The following is a 26,195-nucleotide window of genomic DNA, read 5'->3' on the forward strand; positions in this document are numbered from 1 at the left end:
CCGTGGACAGCTCCAGGCAGTTTATGTGTGGGAGGGGAGGAGGAGGCCATTCCCCTCCCACCACCTGTGATTCGCACATTCCTCCCCAGCCAGTGAGGGACGCATCCGTGTACACTGTCACGTATGATGTCACTCTGCCCAGGGGAACCCCAGCTGACAGGTCTGACTGCGGAGAGGGAGGGATAGTCAGCATTCGCCACTTGTGGCGTATGGGGTCGATGTGCTGACGAAGGAACCACCTCTGGATTTTCCTCATGTGGAGAAGCCCCAGGGGTACTACCATGTAGCCCGCGGACATCATGCCCAGAAAGCGCATGATAGACAGCGCTGACACCTTTGCGCGGGGCGTAGTGCGCGACAGGAGAGAAAGCAGCGCATCTTGCCTCGGCGTTGACAGCCTGGCCCTCATAACAATCGAGTTAGTTAGCACTACGCCCAGATAAACTATCGATTGTGAGGGAACCAATGCGCTTTTCTGCCAGTTTATGGTGAAACCGAGTGTCTGCAGGTGCTGCAGGACTGACACGGTTTGTAGCGCTGCCGTTTCCCGAGAGGGAGCCAGGATTAGCAAATCGTCCAGATAAAACGGACTCTGACGCCTTTTTTCCGCAACGGCTGAATTGCCGTCTCCATGCACTTGGAAAAAGTGCGAGGGGCCAGTGAGTAACCGAATGGCAGTCGGTTGTACTGAAACGGAGCCCCTTGGAAAAAGAAGAGCAGGAATTTCCTGTGTCTGGGGATGACTTGGATGTGAAAGTAAGCGTCTTTCAGATCCACGGATGTAAACCACTCCTGGTGGCGCACGCATTCCAACACATGTTTGATAGTCAACATGTGGAATGGACGTACCATGACGCACCGGTTGAACTGGGACAGGTCGAGGATGGGGCAAAACTCGCATGACTTTTTTGGCGTGAGAAAGTATCGGGAGTAAAAACCCTCGTTCTCCTCCCCCGGAGGAACTCGGGAAATTGCTCCCTTTGACAGCAGTTCCCGTAATTCTGACGTCATGGCGTCTGATTCCGGGGAGGCGAACTGGAGTGTGTAGCCCCGTGATATCAGTTTTGACATCCACGAGTCCATGTGTGTCAGTCTGATCCATGCCGCGCTGTGCTCTGAGAGCGGGCGCGCGCATGTCTGTGTGTTGTTCACAGACATAGCTAGCAGGAAGCCCAGAGCCCGTCCCGCCGCTGGGCGAGACGTGGGTAGAACGTGTCGCCCAGCCCATGGTAGGGCCCTGTAGAAAGGGTGGCGGGTCATCGTCATCCTCATCCCGCTGGCATAGCCAGGGGGAGGAGGAGAACTGAGCAGCTCTAAGTGTAGCGGCATGGCGTCTGCTCCCGCTGTCTGCATAGTGAGAGAGCGGTGCAGCTCCGCGAGCAGCGGTGACCTGGTGTGTGCTTGTGTGGGGAACATCTGTCATATTATCAGCGTAATGTTCAGTGGGAACAAGGGCTGCTAGGTTGAGGGGAAACAAGGGCTGCTAGGTTGAGGGGAAACTGCTCTTTAGAAAGACTTGAGTGGCCCTTAAAAGGGCCGTTGTGTTTCCGATTCTCAACCGTGGAGGGACAGACGTTCCCCGCGCCCCGTCATTGCCACCGTCGCCGCTGCTTGGTGGGTGGCTCCGGAGGCGGGTTAGACCAGGTGGGGGCCGCCTTCATGATCCTTCGACCCCGTGAAGCCTGCCGGTCGGGGGCCGGCTGTCGCTGCGGTGGGGCAGGCGGAGGGGCGGAGGTCGAAGCCTGGGAGGGCGCAGCCGCAGCAGAGGCTGTGGGGCGTTTCCTCTTATGGCGGTTGGTGGAGTGGTGGCGCTGTTGTTGAGGCGCCGCCTTCCAGGAGCCAAGCCGCCGTAGCCGCTCCGCCTCTTCGGCTGCCTGGTGGAGGTGGGATGTGGCTGTCTGTAGACGAGGTCCAAATAGTCCATTGGGAGCTATGGGACCGTACAGAAGCTCGCGCCTGACTTCTGTGGGTAGCTGTGACATGTGGAGCCAGATATTTCGCTGGGCCACAGTCTGCCACGCCTGGATCCTCGACAACGCCATCGTGGTCGCCGTGCTGAGGGTGAGGATGGCGGTCATAGCCTTGCCGATCTCCGTAGCTAGCTCCGGAGGAAGCGCCTCCGGGCTGGTGTCCATGGCGGAGATGGCGGAGGCTAGCAAGGCTATGTTGTTTTGCGCCGCTAAGCCCTGAGCCGCACACTGGTGAGACCGGTCAGTGACTTGGGCGTAAACCTGTTCCTGAGGGGACGGCTTCCGGTGGCCGAAGAAGGTAGCCTTCGGAAGCAGGATCGACGCCAGGCTCTGCTCCAGAGGGGGGACCGAAGGAAAACCTGCCTCTGTGTCGCCATGAACCCGTGTGAACGGGGCATAGCGCGAGACTGGCGCCCTCAGTTTCCCTGGCTGAAAGAGAGCCTCCTCCACGAACGGCCGAAGCTCCGTGAAGCGCGGCCAGAGTGGGGCCCGTTTGGACGGCGGCTCCTGAGAGTAGATGTCACCGCTCAGGAGGCCGCGAGAGGGGGCTGGAGGCTCCGCTGGAAGTGCTATGCCCCTCTGGTCCGCCGCCCTTTTTATGATCTCCGGCAGGTCCATAAAAAGAGCCTTGGTGGTGGAGGGTGGAGCCACCTGAGGCAGAGGGGAAGACCGCTGAGGCGGTGCCCCTGGCCGTTCTGGAGACGGGGAGAGCCGTAGCGGAAAGGCATCGATCCCTGTCTCCAGATCCAGTCCTCCCAGTGGGGAGGAAGGAAACCTGTTGAGAGAGTCGTCGTTCGGGGGAGACGAACGTGCCCGTCCAAGACGCCCTCTTTCAGCGGTTCCAGGGCGTCGACGGTGTCGCGTCGGTCCGCCCAGCTGCCGTCCCCCTCTCCGTCGACCTCAAAGGCCAGAAAAGCGTCCGCCCGCCGTTGAAGCTCTTTAGAAGGCAGGCGGGTGCAGAACGGGCAGGAGGCGTCGGAGGTGAGAGCCTTGCCGGTGTGAGAGGCGCCGAGGCAGGTCTCGCAGCGGGGGTGGAGGTCCGGCGAGAAGATGTAGCCGGCCTCGCAGGAGGGGCAGAGGCGGACGCCGCTGGAGCTGGTAGTCTTCATTACCTTCTTCATAACTGCTCTTGCTTGAAGAAAAACTGGGAGCAGAACAACGGGTCCGCCCTGTTTTTATACAGTAATTGCGGACGTAGTTGAAGCCCGTGCGGCACGCAAGGGCGGGAAAAAAAAAATCTTCACGACTGCGCATGCGCGAAGGGATAAACCCATAGCGTGGCTTAGAGGGCGAAGCCTATACGAAATAGAACTGAAGGAGCTGGAAAAACATGAACATTTCCATAGCACCAGTGACTGTTTCTAGTTATTTTTATTTATGTTTAAAGTAATGCATGATAATGACAATTTGTTTTTATCTTTTTTGATCAATCACTGCTTATAACATTTAGGCTATTATTACATTTTAAACTACATGTACAATCATATCCTCACATCTGAGAGGCCACAGAAAGGCCTATGACACAGGCAACATATTAATTCACAGTACTGTCCCATTTCTCATACAGCATTTTAACCTCTGTTCCCTCGTGCTCTCACATTTTCACTGAGCACAGAGGTGATCATAATTAAAGTCTGTTAGGGATCACAGCTGATACCGTGGGTGGACATTGGGACTGGGCCACAGAGGTACTCACACTAGCAACCAAAACAAGACAAGAAGTGAAGAGGCCAGAAGAGGTGAGAAAATAAGTGATAAGAATGCACCATGAGTGTGTGTGTGTTGGGGGGATGGCATTGACAGATGTGCTTGTTGTTGCTGTTTTACACACACACACACACAAACACACACACACACACACACACACACACACACACACACACACATTCACTTACACTAATTTAATTGACCTCTGCTAGCCTAACCTGCAGTATAAATGTGCACACGCCCACATGCTGTTCATACACAAGGTTTGTAACTCTCTTGAGGGTGCTGAAGATGGAAGGTCTGCTTCTTATGGGTCATGGAATGGTAGTAGGGATTAATAGGCTTTTTGAAATTACAGTGGGCCCTATGCTGATACAGGAGATCGCACACTGTGCACTGGCTCAGCATCACATAAATTCATTCACTAAAAATGTTTTGTGTCAAGAGGAAGGAACTACTGTGAAGAGGGTGCAGCATAGCAGCCATCTCAGGTATAAAAAAACGTGCCACTATGTTATAACACTTTTTGTATGTTAATAATGTGATATATAGTTACGGAATACTGCTGTATACTTCATGCAATCTTTGGTTGGACAGTATTAGCGCGCACAAATACACATGCATACAGATCAAAAGCACTATACTTTGAGATTATATAACAAAACCTTGGAGGGTCCAAGTGCTATTTGGGGACAACATGATTTTTCTGCTAAACTTAACAACTTTTGAGCCAAATGTAGCCAGTTGGATTTTTTGAAAAATACATAAGAATAACAGATCGGAGTAGTGATACACTCGCCAGGTTTGAGTGCAATGGGCAGTGCTCCCAGCAGCAGGAAAAGAAATTGAGAAGAGGCACACAATTAAAATGTGAATACTTCATTTAAACATAATGTGTCTAAATGACTGAAGCAACAAAGAGGATGAAACTGTTTTGGCACTGTTGTCACAAGCGTTGCTTGCTATATTGTTACCTTAGTTATACAGTAGCTGCAATTTATTCCATAAGTATCATTATATTCAAATGTTTGTATTGTTTTGGCTTTATATCCTGTAAACTGGATTAAAGTGAAACACACAGTAATGTTAAAGTGCTGTATTTTAGGGTGATGACATCCATGCTGGGTGAACAGTGTTGCCCTTTTTATAACAGTCCTCGAATTTTAGGACATTGCACCCAAACAGTTTTCCTACTGTAACTTACAGAAAGGACCACCAATGAGTATTTTATGACCAGACAGAGGAATGTGAATCTCTTGCCAGTTCAGTTACCCAACCAGTCCAGCTGATCATACTTTACAGGAAAAAATTAATTGTTGTCAGTCATGTGTGTTTATTGTCTGTGATGTCACAGATTTGCCATTTTGGAGGTATAGCGGTACAGTAAACAACACGACTAAGTTAGTTATACAACCCATAAGTAAAGCTGGCTGCTGTACAGGACTGGCAGAGCATCACTAGGGAAGATATCAAGTGTATGTTTATGTCTGAGTGATTTTGACTTCAGTCACTCACTTATTTATTTATTTTAATCCTTATTTATCCAAGGGAGTTTCCCTGAGAGGCAAGCTTCCATTTTCCTACAGGTCAGGGTATTGAACGAAAAAGTGCATATGATGATTTAATTTAAGTCTCTTTAAACTTGTTCAATACATTTTGATCCTAAAGTTGGGGAACAAGATTTAGGATCCTGGAAAGTAAACACCTTCAAATATAAGCAAAAGGTCAGAAATTTAGTAATTAAGTACAAAAATGTATCACTGTCTAAATTCCCTGTAAAACTGTAACATTTTAGTAAATATTAAAAAGAAATGAATTAGTATGTATTGTTTTGGCATTTAATCTGTGTTGTTCTTTCAGATTGAGCCACCTCTTAAATGATACAGCTGATGCGCCTTAGAATCCCAGCCACTGCAGCCACATGCACATTTGTAATTGTCAAAAAAAAGTACCATCGCCAAAGTACATAAGTAACTCAGTGAGCATCAGTTTGAATTTAAAATTGAATGGCCACATGGCCAGAATTTAGAGCGCCGTCTTTTAGTGTTATTGAATTTTCAGATAGTGTGTCTATTTTCTGCTTTCTCTTTATTTCTCAAAATAAGTTTATTTTGGAAGTCATTCAGTGCAGAGCTTTAAGTTTCTATGGAATAGATTATAGGCTAATTAAAATGTTTCCCTTCCCCCCATTGCAACCCTCTTTTAATATATGTGCATAAAGTTGCACTTGCTCTTTAAAAGTGAATAATTTCCCACACATGGCCCTTTGCAATTTGAACATGTGAACATTATTAAGAGCAGGAGATTAGCAGTTGTATCATCCTACCAGTTACACAATATTTCCCTTAATGCACACGCATGAAGAAGAGAGGGTTGATTTTACAGAAGATAGTCCTTAGGGCAGAGTGCCTTTCAGAATGGTCAGTCTGTTTGATAAATAATGGCCCTTTGAGAGAGTGACAGTATTGGTACTTGTGTTGCAATATGAGAGACTCAGTTAACATTACTGTTCATCAGCCCTAAATATCTTGTTAAATTAAATATAGCGCAGCGAGCCCATGTATTTTGTTTATTGCCACTGCAGAGAAATATATTTTGTTTATGAACGCTGTTGTTTTCTGCCGGCACTTATTAGGCTTGCCTAACGCAACCAGCAGCTAAGTGTGAGGGGCTACGATTAGCCGGTGTTTGGCTATTTATATTTGGTGCAACAGCTGACATACGTAATACACACTCTTGCCTATTACGTCACAGTTGGGGGTGAGAGAATTCAAATCCAAGCAGGCTATAAGCTCAAATTAAATTATTTAGTTTAGAGTTCCTCTTTAACTGATATTCAAACATATAGTGTATTAAAAGATTATACATTCAAGTGTGTTTGCATGTATAAACATGAGTGGTGTACATTTGGTGTGCATGTGTGTTAGTGTATTTGTGTGTGTGAATACTGCCTCTAGGCGGCACTCAATAAAAGCTATGTCTCCCTCTCACTTCACCTCTCTGTCTTTCACCCTTTCTCTCTCTCTCTCTCTCTCTCTCTCTCTCTCTCTCTCTCTCGCACACACACACTCACACACGCATGCACGCACACACACACACACACACACACACACAAACACACACACACACACACACACACACACACACACACACACACAACCCTATCAACAGTCATGGAGAAATCCTTCTTTCTCGCACCAGCTCTTAGTTACCATGGAAACCAATAAAAGAGCGGTTTAAGATGGGAGGTGTGTGTGTGTGTGTGTGTGAGAGAGAGAGAGAGAGAGAGAGTGTGTGAGAGAGAGAGATATAGAACAAAAAAAGGGATAGAAAGCCAGAGAGAAATAGTGAGAGAAAAATATAGAGTGAATCAGACACACAGGTGGGAGGAATGTAGAATAAGAGAGCAAAGAGAGTGAGAAGTAGTTACAGAGAAAAGGAAAGAGGAGGAGAAAGAGGAAAGTGTGAGGGGGTTTGAAAGGAAGGAAGAGACGAGACAGAGGGAGTGTAAGTAGAGATGTATTATTTAAAGAGGTCTCACCCTGTCTAATGAGTTTGGTCTAAAAGCCCCAGGAGCTGCCCAAAGATAGAGAGACAGACAGACAGACAGACAGACAGACAGAGAAACTCCCCTAACTACAGTATGTGGTGAGAAAATTCAATGTGCAATATGAGCAGGGAGAGAACGAGAGCAAGATTACTATATAGGACTGGATTTATTTAAATCGTTCTGCTTTGATTATGTGAACTGTCCTATAGCGTAGGTGACAGCAATCTCAGCAGATCAATGTATCTGGGACACAGAAAGGGCCTGGGCCAGGAACCAAATTAAGGTCTGTCTCACTGTGAGGAAACAGAGCAAACAACTCCACTGAGCAAGGCTAATATGGTTGAAATCTGAGTCAATCAGGAAATTCTAAAACACCATGTACTACGCAGTCTCTAAAAAAAATGTCAATATACATTTTTTGGCAATTTATGAAATTAACAGTAATATAACATATGTTCTAAGCTACTGTATAAGCTGGCATAGTAGCCCATATGATACTCTCTGCAATGTGATATACCCAGAATGAATGAATGAATGTGTGATATAGAAATCTTAATGTGTAGGCTAATAAATGGTTCAAATCAGATCAGAGCTTAAAAACCAAAATGCATTAATGTTTTAACATTAACAAGCTGTAATAAACGCACCTTATACGAACATTAAATTACAGTAAAAAGACATGAATCAATTGCCAGATGAAGTTCAAGGCATTTCAGGGTTTCAGATCATTTTTTATTTGACTGAAGACCATTATGTGGTCTTCCATTAATAGCCTTAAAATTTGACTAAAATATCAATACTTGGCTTCTGTTCATAAATACAGTATTGTGGGAGAAAGCATCTAAATATTACACTGAATCAATTTCAGCCACAACTATTTGCCAATGAACACAAGTTCTTTTAATGTTTAGCCCATCCAAAAAAATGTAGCAGGTAACCTATTCACGGATTAAGTCTGGCTGGTTATTGGTCCGACCAAATAACTAACTACAGTAACTGTTTAGTTGGTTAAGGTATGACCTAAATAACTGACTGACTAACTAACTAACTAACTTTCTGATGTCAGTCATGACATCAGAAAGACATCACCTACAGTACAAGATACTCCTGCTCACCTACAAATCTCTCCATGGACTCTCATCACAATACCTCACTGATCTTCTCCACCTCTACACTCAGTCACGTTCCCTGCAGTCCTCTGACAAAGACCTGCTGGACACCCCCCGCACCAGGTTGCGGACTTTTGGGGACAAGGCTTTCTCTGCTTTAACCCCTCTGCTTTATTAGGAATCAAATTGCCTTAAAATTATGCTACTCAAAAACAGATTTCCACCACACTGCTGGACAAAAAAAACTACTACCAATACATTTCCAGATTTGAGATTGGTTAAGTAACTGTAACACATCTAAAGTTGGTAAGTGACAATATTATCTTGAAAACATGAAATAAAATAACTTAATGAGCTTTTTTTTCTAACTGTTTGTTATTCGTTGCTGTTCTCAAACGGCTACTCTGACTGCAATTATCTCATCTTTACTCTCTCCCACCCCCTAACCCCCCCTCTTCACTGTCTCTCAGACATTATTAAACAGAGCTTTCACAGGAGACTTTTTCAAAGTGTTAAGAGTTATAAATAAGTGTACATTGTCTCTGTGTGTGTGTTTGTGTGTCTTTTGTGCTCATTTTAAAATTCATTCCTTGTCCTGCCACCTTACTCTGTGGCTTATTTGAATTTTTTACCAATATGGCACCAGGCCAGGTCTCTGTCATTTTAGAGATCACACACACACGCACAAACACACATCACATATACACTCTGAATGGCATTTTGGCAGGTGCCACTTCCTCGGCTCTCTGAGCTGTCAATCAATTAGACAGTTCAGTCTTCCAATCCCTGACAGACTCTATGTCTCCGAAGTTCACACACACACACACACACACACACACACACACACACACACACACACACACACACACACACACACACACACACACGCTTAGAATTATAGGTCTTGGACCTGTAAGTCTAACAAAATCTGAACATTATAGGCATCATAAAAGTAGTATTTATGGCAGAAAAGTTGTATTGGAGCGCATTAGATTGTACAGGTGTACCTACTAAACTGGCCACTGAGTGTTTGTGCAAGCAGGTTGTTTTTTAATAAGTAATAATAATAAGTTTAACATAGGCAGGGTTTGCCCCACATGAGCTTTTCATCAGCATGGTGTTTGTAAGGAAGCAGTTCTTGATGTGTCTTTCCTACCTTTACATGATGGCAGAGCCCTGTCCCACACCGGCTTCCCAGCATTCCCCATGACACAGGTGATGGTATCCCCGCCCACTGTTGTGTAGCCATGGTGACAGTTGTAGGAGACCTGAGATCCCAGTTTATAGTCATATCCTGTCCGACTGGCGTTCATAATGTTACCAGGGTCAAAACAGGCCTCGCTTGGTTTTTCTGTGGAGAATAGAGAGAGTTTTTGTATTGGACAATGACAAGGCCCAACTAATTTGGAATATTACTAAACTATAAATGTTTTCATTTTTCATTATGTATTAATCTCGTTAGTTCATTAGATCTCATATCAGCACCAGGCACTGTACAGTCTCCCAGGTGGTGCTGGAAAAGGCACTGCTACGATTTTCTCTCCACATGATAGCTAATTCACGTAATTTTCCTTAAAAATTGAATGAATAGTTATAGCTAACAGTTATAGATGTACATTTCTAAAACATGTCTAAATCATTTCTGCATTCAAATAAAGGACATTTTCAGATTCCATTAAGAATATTGGTGATCATTTTGGGCCACATTTAGTCAACAGGCTGCTATTTGTTGATTTCTATAGGTTGTATTGAATATCCTCTATTCCCCCCCATTGGAGAGGAAGAAACAAATAAGGGTAGTCGTGGAGTTAAGAAATTTCAAAACTGTCTTGGCTCTTTATGACTTGGCATTGGGCCAGCTTGTTTGCTTTACTGTGATCGCCCAAAGAAATGAGATATAGGGCTTGACAGAGGGAAACCGACAGAGAGAGCGAGCGAGAGAGAGAGAGAGGTGGAGGGCAAGATGGAAGTGAAACAAGGAGATGATTAAGGTTGTATTTTAATTAGAGAGATGGCAGATGAAAGGTAGTGAATTAATGACAATAGTACAAAGGTGTGAGGTAGCGTGAGGAGACAGACAACAGAGAAGGAGATAATCTTTTTTTAATTAGAGATGAATGGAGTGAGAGAAAGAAGAGAGAAAATACTATATAAAACTTGACAGAGCAGATTTTTCTCGAGTCAGTCAAACAACTAATCATCAGCTTCACATCGACTGTAGCTGTTAAATCACCCCCAGTCAAGCAACATCTGTAAAACCAGGATGAGTCACAATCTGTGAAAGTAAACAAGTCATGGGCTGACATGGAACATCATGCCCTTTCAATTGAAAAACACTTCTGATGTACAGCAAGGGTAAAATGAATGGGGTAGGCAGCTTAAAATATTATCCAGTCTGCACAACACTCCTGTATCGACATTTTAATCATTACACTTCATAAACACAGTGACAATGACTGTTTTTTAATTTAGTGGACAGAACACAAATACAAATACAGGGCCAGATTTACTGCTTTTTGGGGCACAATGCGTCCTATATTTTGCGCCTGAAAATCAGGCGCAAAAACTTTAGGAAATCTGGCCCACACAATATTACCAGTAGAGATGTAACACAGCATTGATTTTTTCCTCTACTTCATTATGAATAATAATCACAGCTGTTGGCTACTTACTGCTTTGTTTTTGTAGCTTTGAACTTAATTAGGCCCATAGTGCAGTGCTATGCTGAGTTTGCCAATTGATTGCTATTGCTGTTACTTTACTACGAATACTGTCACCACCTAATACTAAGACTATGAATACTGTACTACTGCTATTACTAATTCAGCTACCCTACTGCTACTCCTCCTGCTGCTATACTGTACTACTTCCACTACTATCATTACTACAACTACTTTTACCACTATTGCTACTAGTAGCATTACTACTTGCTATACTTAGCACAACTAGTCAATAATCTGTAGATTAGACTGTTTTAAAACATTATCTAAGAAGAATTTCAGTATCTTAAATGTGGCCTTGCAAGAAAGCGTATGAGGAGATTATATTGAGGAAAGGTTTTGGGGTTTAATTACCTCTATATTCGATGGCAAACCCAGACATGCCCAGTGAGGCATCAGATCTGAATGCCAGGAAGAGACTGTTACTACTGCTCTCTATTCGCTCTGGGGCCTGGTTGCCTTGGAGACTTGCTAGTAACGGCCCATTAGAGTCTTCACCCTCATAGATGTGCAGGAAGTCGTAACTTGGCTCCATGTTGAAACTGGGGAAGAAAAACAAAACAAAACAGAGACAAATGGGTTCAAGAATTTAGTAAGATTGACTTTGAAGTTTGTTTGTGTCCTTATTCAAATTATCCAAACAATTAATCCAGTGATGTGGGTTAAATTAAAATACCTGCTTCATTTAATGACTGCCAATTAGTTTGTGCTATCTCTCTTCTAATCGTCTGCTCATCTTACTTTCATTTGACATGTTTTCTGGATGGGTTTGCTGCATTAAAAATGAAAACCTTTTTGTTTGTTTTCTTCTTGAATTTAAGACAGCAATATATAGTCAAAACATTAATTTCATTGATATTTAAAAAAAGAAAAAAAGATGTGTGTGCTTCCGCAAAAAGCAGTCATGCGGCATCATCTATATATTAAAGTAATCATCCTGTTGTCTCATCTTGAATGGACATGTGATGATCCATTTTAATTTATAGCCTCAGTATGTGTGTGTATGTGTTTGAGTGTAAACCTTACACAAATATGTGCCCTTAATTATTTAACCTGCAGCCTAAACCTACAGTAGATCCTGGTTTACGCTTTTGAAAGCTTCTCCTCATCTATCTATACATACATGTCATCTGATCCCAACGAGGGTAAAAGTATAGGAACACACACACACACACACACACACACACACACACACACACACACACACACACACACACACACACACACACACACACACACACACACACACAAAGTCTCAGTGTTTGCTCTTACACCGGCTGTAATCATTACTAAAGTTAAAATAAGTGTGAAGAATTCTCAAATTTAAGCCCTGTGATTCTGGTGCAGAATGGGCTTAACTGCACATATGCCCTTTTTGCACTGACAAAGCATTAACATGATCCGTGCTAATACCTTTTGCATTAGTGATACATTCTGGGTCTGAATGCTAAAGCTACTAAATGTCACAAAAAGACATAAAGATCTCACAGAGCAGAAATGGAAAAACATCATAACCTCTAATGGCCGAAGAAGAGTAGCACAAGGGTATGTTAAGAGTTGTACGTAAAACTTGAGAACTTATATTTTAACTTGTTCAGTAATGAATTATATGTCTTGAAATATACAGTACAAGTCAAATAAAACAGTCAGTACTCTCATTATAAATGAATGCAAATACCTTACCACTGACTGTTAGTAGTCATTTATAGAACATGATATTACCTTGTGATATTTTACAAAAAAAATAGCATCTTGTCTGGCTGATAAATTTTAGTGCTACTATTAAAAGGTCAGTTGGATGTGAATGTTCAAATGGCCGTTATACTGTATGATATCACAAAATGAGTTCTTACTTCAAAAACTCAGATTTGATTCAAAGACTGATCAAAAGACTGAATGATTAGTAAATGGTTCAATAGAAGTCTATTCCAGCTACGTTTATAAAACACAATTACTAGGTTCAAATTAGATAAATAATGAAAAAGAAAAGGCACACAGCATTCACAAAACAAGCCATATCAATACAAGTTAATTAAAAGTAAAATAAAAAGTGTCTCACTGTTACAACAAAAGGGAATTATCTCTCCAGCTGAAAAACATGAAGCCAAAATTGGGTCATTTTTTTCTCCTTTGGCAATCTGGAGAAAGTTAGCTTTGCTTTTATCTCCTTTGCTACATGTCCAATCTTCACTTTTGCCTAAGTCATAAGCCCCTAACCAATGTGAATTGTAACATATTCACCGCTGAAGCACAATCAGGATTTGAAATGTACTGTAAATAAACACTGCCCTATAACCAAAAAACTAAACATAGAAATGGTCAGAAATCCCTTTCATATACACATGCATTTTACTTTCTGAATCAAGGCAATATTTGTGTGTCTGCCAACATATAGTGTTCAAAAAGTTCCTGAAGAAATCAAATGTACTGTATGTCTTAGAGAATGCGTAGGAAATTACCAATATGTTCACACTGATGAAGAAAACCAGTAGTAAGGAAAGCAAGCAAGCGATGTCGAGAAGGCACACAAAGAAGGCTCCGCTCATTTTTCATCTTCATCTCATATGATCAATCCAGTACACAGAGCTGTCAAAACTGGAAACGGTTTGAATGTTTATTCTAAAAAACACAGAGGACAAGCTAACTGGCCGGCCGGAAAAATCTCCCCCCTGTCGGAATTCTCCCTAGTCCCTATGGTCAAATTTAAATGATTTATTAAAAATTTTATAACAATAACTTATAACAATAATAACTTCTTTCACCAGTAAATTGCTGTTAAACGACAAAAACAGATGAGAAAAGGGTATTTTACAATGACTTGCACCACAAGGTTTACCAGTTTCAAGCAAACGCACCATTTACCACCATACTAGCTCATACCACCATAGTGCTAGTTTGTCAGTCACACCTTTACACCGTTACAGCATTATAACTGTGTTTAATCCAGCTACTAGCTAACGGTAGGCTAACATTAACGTTACCTGTTGCCAAGTGTAACGTAAGTGTTAACTAGCGTCACGTGGAGCGATGCTTCTGTTGCCTCTAAGGTCTGTTTCGGAGCATCAGAGAGAAGCTCAGGCATTTAAGTGGCACCGAAATGAGGCACAGAAATCCACGTTGCTATTTGGTCTGGTAGATACCAGTCATTTAGGTTTAGTTAGTCATTTAACTCTACACATAATGCATTGCAGTTATGTATATGGTGCAAGAAAATACATCCATGGTTAGGTGGAAGTAATATATAACCGGTAAAACTCTGGTTGCTGACTACCAAAGAAGGAGAAGAGGAATACATTGAATAAATACATTTTGGATTTTTAGCAGATAGTTTCATACGAAAACCTCATTGTTAGCTTGATATTTTACTGTATAATGTAGGCTATTATAATTCATCTCAGTTAATTTACTTAGAGTGTTGTACTTGTGTGTTTTTTTATTCTCAACATTATCTGTGAACGCATGGAAGAAATGCTGTGTTAGATATATTATATACCCGTAGCAAAGTTATGATCAATCATGATACAAATCACAATACATAAATCATATACTCATGCAGTTGATTACCAAACCTCATTGAAATGAGTCTGTATGTATTTCTGATGATTTGTAGAAAGCTGTAAAAAGTTATAATAATAATAAATTTTATAACTAATATTTGTATAGCACCTTTTATACAAGAAATGCACCCCAAAGTGCTTTACAATAAGGAAACAAAACAGACATAGAATGAACATAAAAACAGGGATAGAATGCCATAATTAATGGAATATAAGATGGAAAATAAAACACACTTGAAGCAGTAGCACTAAGTCTACAACTGGCAGTCGATCCGTATAGTTTAGGCTGAAAGTGAACAAGGGCAGGTGTGTTAAATTTTAATTACCAGTTTTATTTCCAGTTCTTATATGCAAATCAGGGGGCATGGCTATCTCTCACATTCAATGTTCAGTTTAATGTGAATTAAAGCAGTCGTTTAGTTGGTGGTTCAGTTACCGCAGAATAGGTGAATGTGCGTTGGGTACAGAGCCACGTGAGCTGCCGGTCGTAGTGCTCTGTCAGTTGAGCAGTAGTTGGTGGTCTAGTTACCCCAGAATAGGTGACTGTGGGCTGGGTACAGAGCGAAAAAATTAAAAGTAAAACCTTTTAATATATTTATTTAACTAATTGATTCATTTTAAATGAATATTTAAATTTATTTAATTATCTATTGCCTCATTTATTTATTTCATTATGTATTTCAAGGCCATATCTATTTATTTATTCATGTATTTATTAATTTATTTAATATTGAATAAAACGGCATTCCATAACTATCACCCTTTCAAGTGGCTTCTGTGCGACATATGCTGTTATGTAATATCAAGGGCTGAGGGGAAGTGGAACTACTAATGAAATGCAGCTGGTGAATGTAAAGTAGAGGGACTGTAGGCTCTATGCTGCCGCTGGCCAATTTTGGCAAGCGCTGTTTTGTTGTATGTATCATAGTAACGGTTTATATATCCGTTTCTCTTTTTATATGACAAATAGAATACCACCGCCTGCTGGCATGGAGCCCTCTCACACAGGCGCAGAACGTACGTGCTAGTTGCCAGTCGACTGTTGTCATAACGGTGTGTTCAATTGCCATTTTTTGGCCAAGACACTGGCAACTTAAGGAGACATGAGGAGACATGAGGCGACGCCAGAGCCAGGCTTACTGGTATTTTCCACAAAGCAAGGCAAGGCAAGGCAGCTTTATTTGTATAGCACATTTCAGCAACAGAGCAATTCAAAGTGCTTTACATAAAACATTAAAGAGCAGTTAGAAAACAATTAAAAAACAATAAACAAATTAAAAACATTAAAATTGATAGTGCAGTATAAGAATAAAAGTTACAGTGCAGTATAAGAAATTAAAGTTAATAAAATAGATTATTTAAAGAAAAGCAACATCAAAAAGATAGGTCTTTAGCTTAAATTTAAAAGAACTGAGAGTTGCAGCGGACCTACAGGTTTCTGGGAGTTTGTTCCAGATATGTGGAGCATAAAAACTGAACGCTGCTTCCCCCTGTTTAGTTCTGACTCTGGGGACAACAAGTAGACCTGTCCCAGACGACCTGAGAGGTCTGGGTGGGTCATAATGTAGTAGCAGATCAGAAATGTATTTTGGCCCTAAACCGTTTAGTGATTTATAAACCAGTAAAAGTATTTTGAAATCAATTCTTTGAGGCACTGGAAGCCAGTGTAGAGACTTCAGTACTGGAGTGATGTGATCCACTTTCTTGGTTTTAGTGAGGACTCGAGCAGCAGCGTTCTGAATCAGCTGCAGCTGTCTGATTGATTTTTTTAGGGAGACCTGTAAAGACACCGTTACAGTAGTCAAGTCTACTGAAGATAAAAGCATGGACAAGTTTTTCCAGATCCTGCTGAGACATAAGCCCTTTAACCCTTGATATATTTTTAAGGTGATAATAGGCTGATTTTTTTAATTATGTTAATGTAGCTTTTAAAATTTAGGTCTGAGTCCACGACTACACCAAGATTTCTTGCTTTGTCTGTTGTTTTTAACATTGTTGTTTGAAGCTGAGCGCTGACTTTCAATTGTTCCTCTTTTGCTCCAAAAACAACCACCTCCGTTTTTTTCTTCATTTAATTTAAGAAAGTTCTGGCACATCCAATCATTAATCTGTTCAATGCACATATTTAATTGTTGTATTGGGCTATAGTTCCCTGGCGATAAGGTTATGTACATTTGTGTGTCATCCGCATAAGTATGGTAACTTATTTTGTTGTTTTCCATAATCTGAGCCAGTGGAAGCATGTAGATGTTGAACAGAAGAGGCCCCAGAACTGAGCCTTGGGGAACTCCGCACGTCATATTTGTATGCTCAGATGTATAATTACCTATTACACAAAGTAGTCCCTATTCTTTAAATAGGATTCAAACCACTTTAGTACTGAGCCAGAAAGACCAACCCAGTTTTCCAATCGGTCAAGCAATATGTCATGGTCTACTGTATCAAATGCAGCACTGAGATCAAGTAATACTAAGACTGAAATTTTGCCACTATCTGTGTTTAAGTGGATGTCATTAAAGACTTTAACAAGAGCAGTCTCAGTGCTGTGGTGTGGTCGAAAACCTGACTGGAAGGCATCAAAACTGTTGTTTAGCGATAAGAAAAGGTTGAGTTGTTGAAAAACCACTTTTTCTATGATTTTACTTAAAAATGGAAGGTTTGATATTGGCCTATAGTTGCTCATTAGTGTCGTGTCTAGATTGTTCTTTTTTAGGAGTGGCTTGATGACTGCAGTTTTCAGGGCCTGTGGGAAGATACCTGAGAGCAGAGATGTGTTTACAATCTGTAGAAGATCAGAAGCCAAACAATTCGAAACATTTTTGAAAACACCTGTTGGTAGAATATCAAGGCAACAGGAGGAGGTTTTCAGATGTTGTATAATGTCCCCCAGGTTTTTAAGGTTGATCGTATGAAATTGTGTCATGTTGGAATTTGTTTTGCGTGCACACTGTGACAACACATATCCTGTACTTGATATGGAAGCACTGACTGTCTAATTTTCTGAATTTTGTCTGTGAAGAAGGAGGCAAAGTCATTGCAAGCCTTGGTAGACAACAGTTCAGATGCTATTGGTACTGGAGGGTTTGTTAATCTATCAACAGTAGCAAACAAAGCACGTGAATTATTATTGTTTCTGGCAATAATGTCAGAGAAAAAGGACCGCCTTGCATTCCTTAGTTCAATATTATAAATGCGAAGTCTCTCTTTATAAGTGTTAATGGACCTGGAGATTAGATTTTCTCCAACTGCGTTCAGCTTTTCGACACTCTCTTTTTTCTGTTCTCACAACTATAAAATTTCTCCATGGAGATCTTTCCTTACCAGAGACAGCTTTGACCTTAGTGGGAGCAATAGCATCAATAACATTTGTAATTTTACAGTTGAAATTATCTACAAGCTCAGTGACTGAGGCCCCAGTGAGGGTGGGTGTAGAGGAGAAAAGCTGAATGAATGATTCACTGGTGTTTTCAGTGATTTCTGATTAACTTTGTTTGAACACTTTTGGGCACCGAGATAGTGCCGTTAAAGAAAACACAGGAATGATCAGAGAGAGCAACATCAGTCACCACAACCTTGGAAATGTTCAGAACCTTGGAGATAATCAAGTCCAGAGTGTGCCCCTTATTGTGCGTGGGCTGTGTGATATGCTGAGTCAGTCCATAGCTCTCAAAAACACAACACAGTTCTTTGGTCCCTCGGTCCTGGGGGTTGTCAACATGAATGTTGAAATCACCATCAATAATTACACGGTCAAAGTTAATACAGATTATAGACAACAGTTCAGTAAAGTCGTCAAAGAAGTTTGCACAGTATTTAGGTGGCCTGTAGATATTTAGAAGTAGGTGTGGTATGGCGCATGGCGGAGGATGGTACAAAACCGGAATGCAGCCGGAACGCAGCACAGATGCGCCCAGTGGAAAATGCAAGGGGGTAAGCGAGCCTCCGCAAAGCGTACCTCCTATGGTGCCATTTTGATGCTAACAAGCCATCACCTCCCGTTAGCATTCCATCGACTGCCATTCAATTTGGCGCCACTTTGACAGCGACTAACTTTACATCTGAAGAGTTTAAAGACTCTATTTTTCCATTGTTTATTTCTAAAGAAACACGAAAATGTATAAAAGGCTCCATTACCTTGTACCTCACGTTATGGCTCCGTAGCAGACGTTTTTGTAAAAATATGCTAACGATTGTGTCATAACCATGCGACTTACTGTCGCACAGTAGAGAAATTTCCGTACGGTACAAGAGAAACTCGCAGACAGTTTCGACTTACATTAGCTGTTAAGTTTAATTACTAATGTTAACTAGCATTTTAGTTAGCAATAATTAGCCTGTGTCTATGTTATCGCCTTAAATATACCAGCCTACCCTACACTCTCTATGCTCTCTACGCTCTCAGTCTGCAAGATTGGGAATGATTGAGATTTCTCTTGGCACAGCTACCAGAAGACTTACAACTTTCAGACAGATTGCTCACGTCACATCTAAATCTTCGAGCTCAGTTGGAGGCTGCGCAGTAACGCTCAGCTATCACCGGAAAAGTGCTTCTAATATCCTTCACTGGTCTCCGTCCAGATCAACGGGATCTGTTGGTCCATTTTATATGTCAATGGTAAAATGGCTGTTAGTCGCCACTAGCTCTTTGCTGTCTCCTTTAAAGGCCCTGACAGTCAAGAACAAATCAAATATCTCCTGAAGCTTTTTAAGATAAGATCATCACACTACATATAAACCATTAAGCTACTTTAATCATGTTAGAAGTAGATTTTACTGTAGTTTTTCAGACTAAATATGTTTTCCCCACCCAAATGGGTTTCTTAGTTACATTAATGACCCTTAACTGTGTGTTAATTAACATCAGACTAAACTGGACCTGATCCCTGATTATACAGCACAGACCTTTTTTTTTTTACCCTGTGTGAGCCTTAGTGAGTCATGCACTACTCTTAAAAAATAAACTCAAATTAAACTCATAAAATAAAATCCATGGAGGGTGATACATTTCTAAATTCAAGCCATAAGAAAACATTCTTTGGGGCTTAGGGCTAATAGTAAAGGGGGAAAGTTGCCAACGTTCAACCCTTCTGAAGCGAATCATACAGTGGACGCGGACCTCCAGGTACTGCGGCCATTCACCTGCATGTCAGCAATACAGGAAATCTGCAAACTTTCCCTTAAGTTACCATCTAACGCTAGCGGTAGCTAGCCAGCTTGGTTGGCAGAACGCCGAACAAGACTTTTTTAGGCGACCAAATGTTCCAATTAACTTTGACATGTTCGAATTGAAAACACACAGTGAGGAGGTTAAAGTTTAAGATTAAAACACGGACAACACCCAAAAACAAGTTCACAGCTATTGTAATGTACCATGAGCCATGGATAAGCATTGCTAACTAGGGTTTAATCCCGGGAAACGGGATTCCCGGGAAATCTGATTAAAACCATTTCCTGTTTTCCGGGAAACGGGAAATAAAATAAAATAAAAAAAGGCAAGGAGTACGTGTCTATTATTATCATATGGTAACGTTGATGCAGGCGACGGTAGCTACGGTAATAAAGGCTCCCTAAATCATTACACAGGCTCAATACATTCATTCATTAAAGAAGAAGAATAAGTTCGATACGCAGCACGCACTACCAAGCTGGGCTACCTAACTCTGTTATGTCTGCGGCCAGCTTTGTTTGGGAGCATTTTGAAAGACCGGACAATAAAACAGCTCAGTGCAAGTTGTGTGACCGGTTTATAAGGCGTATTTGTATTTGGTTAACTTTGAGTGATTATTCATTCATATTATTTGCAGCCTCTTACACATCCTCAACAGGCACAGAATGGATTTCGATAACTTAATAGTTTAGAAATCATTCAATGGTTTACTTAAGCATATTTTGTTAGTTTGTATTATAGATTTTCAGAAGACAAGTCCCAGACATTCCACCTGGCATTTCATAATTAGCGCTGCAGCAGATGTCACGCTGCAGCACGCAGCTCACTTGATCACGCAGAATTGATCATTGCAAACTGTGTTGATGATGGACATAAACTGTGTTCTTTAGTCCTAAAAATGATACAAATAATATAAAAAATGTCAGTTTGGGATTTTGGGAACGCATATTTGAATGATATCAATACAGTACTTGGGCTAAAAACAAACCAAAAAAAACAGCCATTTCTCGGCCATTTCCCGGGATTCACGGAATATGGGCTGTCTATTTCCTGGGATCTGATTCATCTCATTTTCGGGAAAAATATTAAACCCTATTGCTAACCCTCTGTCATGCTTGACAGGTCGACCTGTAATCACGCGCCTAAAGCATCCCCTGCTTTATCGTCTATTTTAAAATAAATGGGACCATAATTTACTAAATAAACATCATGCTGTATTGAAGGAGACTTGAAAGTAGCGATTGAGGCTATACACTCGTTAGGAAAATGCTTATTGAGGTAATAAGAGAAGTAGGATAATTTTCCCTTAGACTTCTATAGAAACTGACTTCTTTTAGCAACCAGTGGAGTCGCCCCGTGCAGGAAAAGAATGCAGGTTCAAGGCACTTTTTCGTCCATTGTTTTTTACAGTCTATGGTTGCAGCTAAGTCTTACAGTAAATCTCTTATGAATCTGATCTCAACAGGTCTTACCTGGTTGAATAAAATAATTATATTAAAGTTCCCATGGCATGAAAATTTCACTTTATGAGGTTTTTTAACGTTAATATGAGTTCCCCCAGTCTGCCTATGGTCCCCCAGTGGCTAGAAATGGCGATAGGTGTAAACCGAGCCCTGGGTATCCTGCTCTGCCTTTGAGAAAATGAAAGCTCAGATGGGCCGATCTGGAATCTTGCTCCTTATGAGGTCATAAGGAGCAAGGTTACCTGCCCTTTCTCTGCTTTTCCCGCCCAGAGAATTTGGCCCACCCATGAGAGAGAGACATCATGGCTTTCAAACGAGCAAAGTGGCAGTTGGTCAAGGCTTAGAGGTTACCTAACTCCCACGGTAACCTCTAAACTAGGAAATAATTGCTGAAAGATGTTTTTATGTTATTTGGACCATTTTAAGGTGGAAAACAAATCCTAAATCCATTCAAGCAAAACAGTCGGAAATGGCATCTGATAGGCAGCAGTGTTTCTACAAGCACAGATAAGCTCCACTCCTGGTTTCAAGCTTGAGAATACATACAGTATGAGAATGGTACATAGTATATACAAATGGTCTTGTACACAGAGTTTTAAATTTAGGTGGCTTACCTTTTAAAGATGAGAGCAATAACAAAGTCAGGGTTGACTCTGATTCTCCAATCGCAGTCTTTCCCAGGAGGGTAAGGCTGGGGGTAGTTAGGAGACAGAATTACTCCAGAAGGACCGCTGACGTTACCCCCACATGTTGCTGGAGACAGACAGTGGGAGAGACAGAGAGAGGGAGAGAGAGACAGAGAAAGATGATTACACAGCATTGGGCTTGGGGTAATTTGGAAAGAGAATCACCCCTGATTGACCACTCATATAACCCCCACAGGTCGGTAGAGTGGAAGAGAGCAAGTTAGTAATGGGAAGTATGGCAGGGGTTGGTTAGGAGAGACAGAATTAGCCCCGGTGGAACGTTGATATTACCTCCACAGGTAGCTAGAAAGGGTGAAAGAGCAAAAGAGAGCTAGAGAGAGACTGTGAGATTTATACAGAGTGTAAGGCTGGGGGTAGTAGGAAGAGAGAATCACCCCTAGCGGTCCTGTTATCCCACAACAAGCCAGAAAGCAGGAAAGAGATATTGGTAAGAGAGACAGATAGATGCATTCAAGCAGCAATTTGGTGATGTGAAGGAAGAATTTGAAACATGGAGAGGTGTCTTGGGGCTGGCAGGTGGGTGTGAACAGATTATCAGCAGCGAAATAGAGGTAAACAAAGGCATTAACAGTTGCAAATCACTCACAGACAGACACGCTTATGCACCAGACTTTTGTGTATAATGTTGGTTTAATCTTAGGAGCTTTTCAACACCCAGAGATTCACCACCTGGGGTGAAAGTGCAGGAGAGGGAAGCGCTCGCAGGCTAAGCTAAGAGAAAACGAAGAAGATTTAAGCCCTACGTTTTATCTACAGTTGTGCAAAATGTGAGGTGACTGGCAAAGAGTCAGGAACAAAGCATAATGTGTTTAACAGGCATGGCTACAAGAAAAATTACTAGTCTATGTGACTGTGCTGGAGGACTTCCCAATAGTGCTTGCTGATAAAGAGAAGGAGAAGGCAACATAAAAGGAGGTTGTGGCTTGCTGTAAGCTGGGGGGTGGACACCATGCTACTTGCTGCAGAAATCTTCCCCCGGCTTGCTCACATGGTTTACATCCCACCTTCAGCTGTGTCTGATGTCATACCTCATCCTGGTCCCTGCATAGTTAAAAATCCAGCAGCCCAGGAACTTTATGGTAATCTCTGGTGATGTTCCTCATCCATCTTCTCTGACTAACTCAACATGATATTTTATGTTCAAGACAAAATTGAACTGGATGCAGCCGTAAATCAGGAAATAGAACTTTACGTATTTGTTACCCCAATAAAGACATGTAGTTCAGTAGCAGCTTACTACCAGCTGGAAAGTATGGTTAGACAAAGCTGTGGATGTGTTTTGTGCTTACGTACTGGGATTTAAAGGTTGCATGGTGAGGACAATGAAGTGCTCTTGCTGCATTACAGATTGTATCTGTTTTTGCACTGACTCTGCTATCCCAGCATTTTCTCAAAAAGGACAGGCTTCACGGCTAGGAATCACCCCCCCCCTTCCTTGAGTGAGAGAGTCAAGTGTGTCAGAAGGACCTGAAGAGGAAATAAAGGAAGGAAAGCACACCTGAAAGTGGGAGAGTGAAAAACAAACTGCAGCAGGCTTGTGTGAATGAGGTGTGGAGTGAGATGTGGAACCTCACTGGGCTATAAGCAGCAGGTGGGCCTGATGGTGGTGATAATAGAGAAAAAGACTTTTCAACAGTTTTCAAACAGGAACCCTATAACAGCTATCTGCATCACTCAGTGATAATACAAATGTGACCTCACTTTTTTAACCGCCTTTCCTCTCCTGTGCACACGTCTCATCATCCCAGTTTTGAGTTTAGGAGATTTTTGTGATCCATGTTAAATTTTCATGTGGTCTTCAGCAACAGTGCTCAGTGCTTATCCTGACCACATTTTCTTCAGCACCTGTTCAACTTCTCCTTGAATCTTAAAGAGCATGCCTCCAGTAAGAAAACCATCTGATCCTCCAACAGTAGCATCCTTTGGGATTAGAGATCATCTCACCAGCAGGCTTCAGTTGATTTGTCTCCAGAGAATGTCAGATATGGCAGAACAACACAGGGGCACCTCAGGGACCTGAATTGTCTTGTTTGATGTTACACTCTAAACTTCAGACTTAAGATACAACCCTGGATCATTCCACCTCCAGAGTTTTTGCACTCAGGAAGACATTGTTTGATGTATTCATTAGGGCATTTGATGGACAGTATCTAAAAATCGTGATATCTAGTTCATATTTAGTCCTAATTTTTTAGTGCGCAGTATGACATTGAAGTCTAAAACTCATTAACGTTTGACCACAGCATCATAATTTATTTTCATTCACTTAATCTCAGTTTGGCAGTCAGTGATTCACAGAATAATGTACACCTACCGGCACATGTTGGAGGGTCAGGTTGCCAGTAGAATCTGTTATCCATCCGTACACATGTGATGGTGTCTAGGCCTTGCAGCTGGTAGCCTGGATCACACTGGAACGTCATACTGTCACCAGGCTCTTTACTGTCCCCATATCGAGAACCATTTACAGGGATGCCTGGGTCATTGCATGTTGTTGCTGTAGTGGCTGGAGAAAACAGACAAGGAGAGACAGAAACATAATCAAAATGAGATTTATTGCCAAAGTACGTAAGATATTGACATACTCCTGGTTGAAAAAGATTTAGACAGACACAAACAGAAGAGTACAAGCAGCAGCTGCAGACAAAGAAGTGAAGACAAACCAGGCATGTGGATTTGGCTTACTGTCATAAGACTACATTACTCTACTTATTATTAAAGGTAGCAGTGTAGTTGGAGAAACATGTGACAACTCAGCCTGACCAGTTAGTAATGTAATGGTTCGTCAATTCAAGTTCAATCAAGTTTGGTCTTTTTGCTTTAGTGGCTCCCCCTCAGGATAAGCTGTGTGCTTGGTAGGGATTCACAACAATCAGCCTGTGTTTAAATATAAAGGAGTGCTTACATCACATCAATCAGTGTTTAAAGATAAAAAAGGCCAAAATATTTAAAGAACATTGGAGCTATATGTATTATGTGTCTGAATGGATTATAATACATTTAAACAGTATTTTTTGTCAAATGACTAACACTATGACTAAAATACTGCATTCTGTATGTACAAATGTATCTTGTATAATTAATATTTATTACATTCCAGTGGTTTCTATAAGATGAGTGATATATGGTGTTTGGGTTGGAGTTGTTGGGTACAGAGCTGAGTCCTGGCCAAAATACTTTGATATAGAATATTGAAGCCGGCCTTCTGGAATACAATCCACACGGAACATATAAATTATCTTTTGCACAAACAGCTCGTGTACGGCCAAACATAGTATTATAACATCATGTTTATTATATCTTTCCAGTACAGAACAGTATTTATTTCATCAGGGACACCAAGAGGGAAGAGGACAAAAAGAGAGAAAAAGCTACATGAGAAAGAAATTTGTAGTAACATCAACCCTAAAAAACATTTGCTTAATAAATACACAAACCTTGCTTTAAATGAATCAGTGTGGTGGCAAATACCGTTACCTTTGCTTTAGTAAATCAACACTGAGGTAAATATAAGGAGTCATTACCATAGTAATGGAATAACGGTGCCTTGATTAACATTTTAGTGAGTGCAAATATTTATTGTTTTAAATATGGGGAGAAAGAAAAAAACTAAATGTGTGTGTGTGTGTGTGTGTGTGAGAGAGAGAGAGAGAGAGAGAGAGAGAGAGAGAGAGAGAGAGAGAGAGAGAGAGAGAGAGAGAGAGAGAGAGAGAGAGAGAGAGAGAGAGAGAGACAGAGAGAGAGACAGAGACAGAGGCAGAAAGCTTTGGATGTAAATATTTATGACTGGAAATGTGCATCTCTTTAAATAAGTTCTGATGGTTATGTGTGTTGGACTTTGTGTGTGCACACTTGTGCATGCAGATTCATGTGAACCACAGAGCAAGTAGAGGTTTACAGTATGGGCTTGTGCGAGAGATGTGTTAGTAATAAATGGCTATGTAAAGATAAAAAAGCACAAGAATGTGTGTGAAAGTGTGTGTGTGTGCATGTGTGTGTGTGTGTGTGTGTGTGTGTGTGCAAGGAAAGATAGTCGTGAAAATCAATCAGAGGCAGACTCTGATTGATTTTACATTGCTACAGTGGATTGCAGCGACTTTGGCCAATGATTCTCAAAGGATGATGCTCAGACATTTTGGGTCTAGTGGCTCAAACAGCAAAGGCCATCCCTGCACCCAAAGGGCACAGTTATTGTCCAGGTTGCCCTTTCTTTAAAAAATGGGAAGAAATAGCAGCAATAGTTTG

General features: G+C 41.6%; 1 protein-coding gene across 1 annotated transcript in view; it reads right to left on the reverse strand.

Annotated features, from left to right (window-relative positions):
• Positions 1-26,195, reverse strand: part of LOC114552891 (CUB and sushi domain-containing protein 1) — a 351,480-nt gene that overhangs the window by 87,218 nt on the left and 238,067 nt on the right. The window contains exons 30-33 of the mRNA XM_028574019.1: positions 24,265-24,456; positions 21,858-21,996; positions 11,411-11,598; positions 9,493-9,687 (exon numbers count right to left, since the gene is read on the reverse strand). Coding sequence (XP_028429820.1) covers positions 9,493-9,687; positions 11,411-11,598; positions 21,858-21,996; positions 24,265-24,456 — 714 coding nt within the window. The remainder of the gene's footprint in view (positions 1-9,492; positions 9,688-11,410; positions 11,599-21,857; positions 21,997-24,264; positions 24,457-26,195) is intronic.

Source organism: Perca flavescens, chromosome 1 (genome assembly GCF_004354835.1).
Source record: "Perca flavescens isolate YP-PL-M2 chromosome 1, PFLA_1.0, whole genome shotgun sequence".
Taxonomy (NCBI): Eukaryota; Metazoa; Chordata; class Actinopteri; order Perciformes; family Percidae; genus Perca; species Perca flavescens.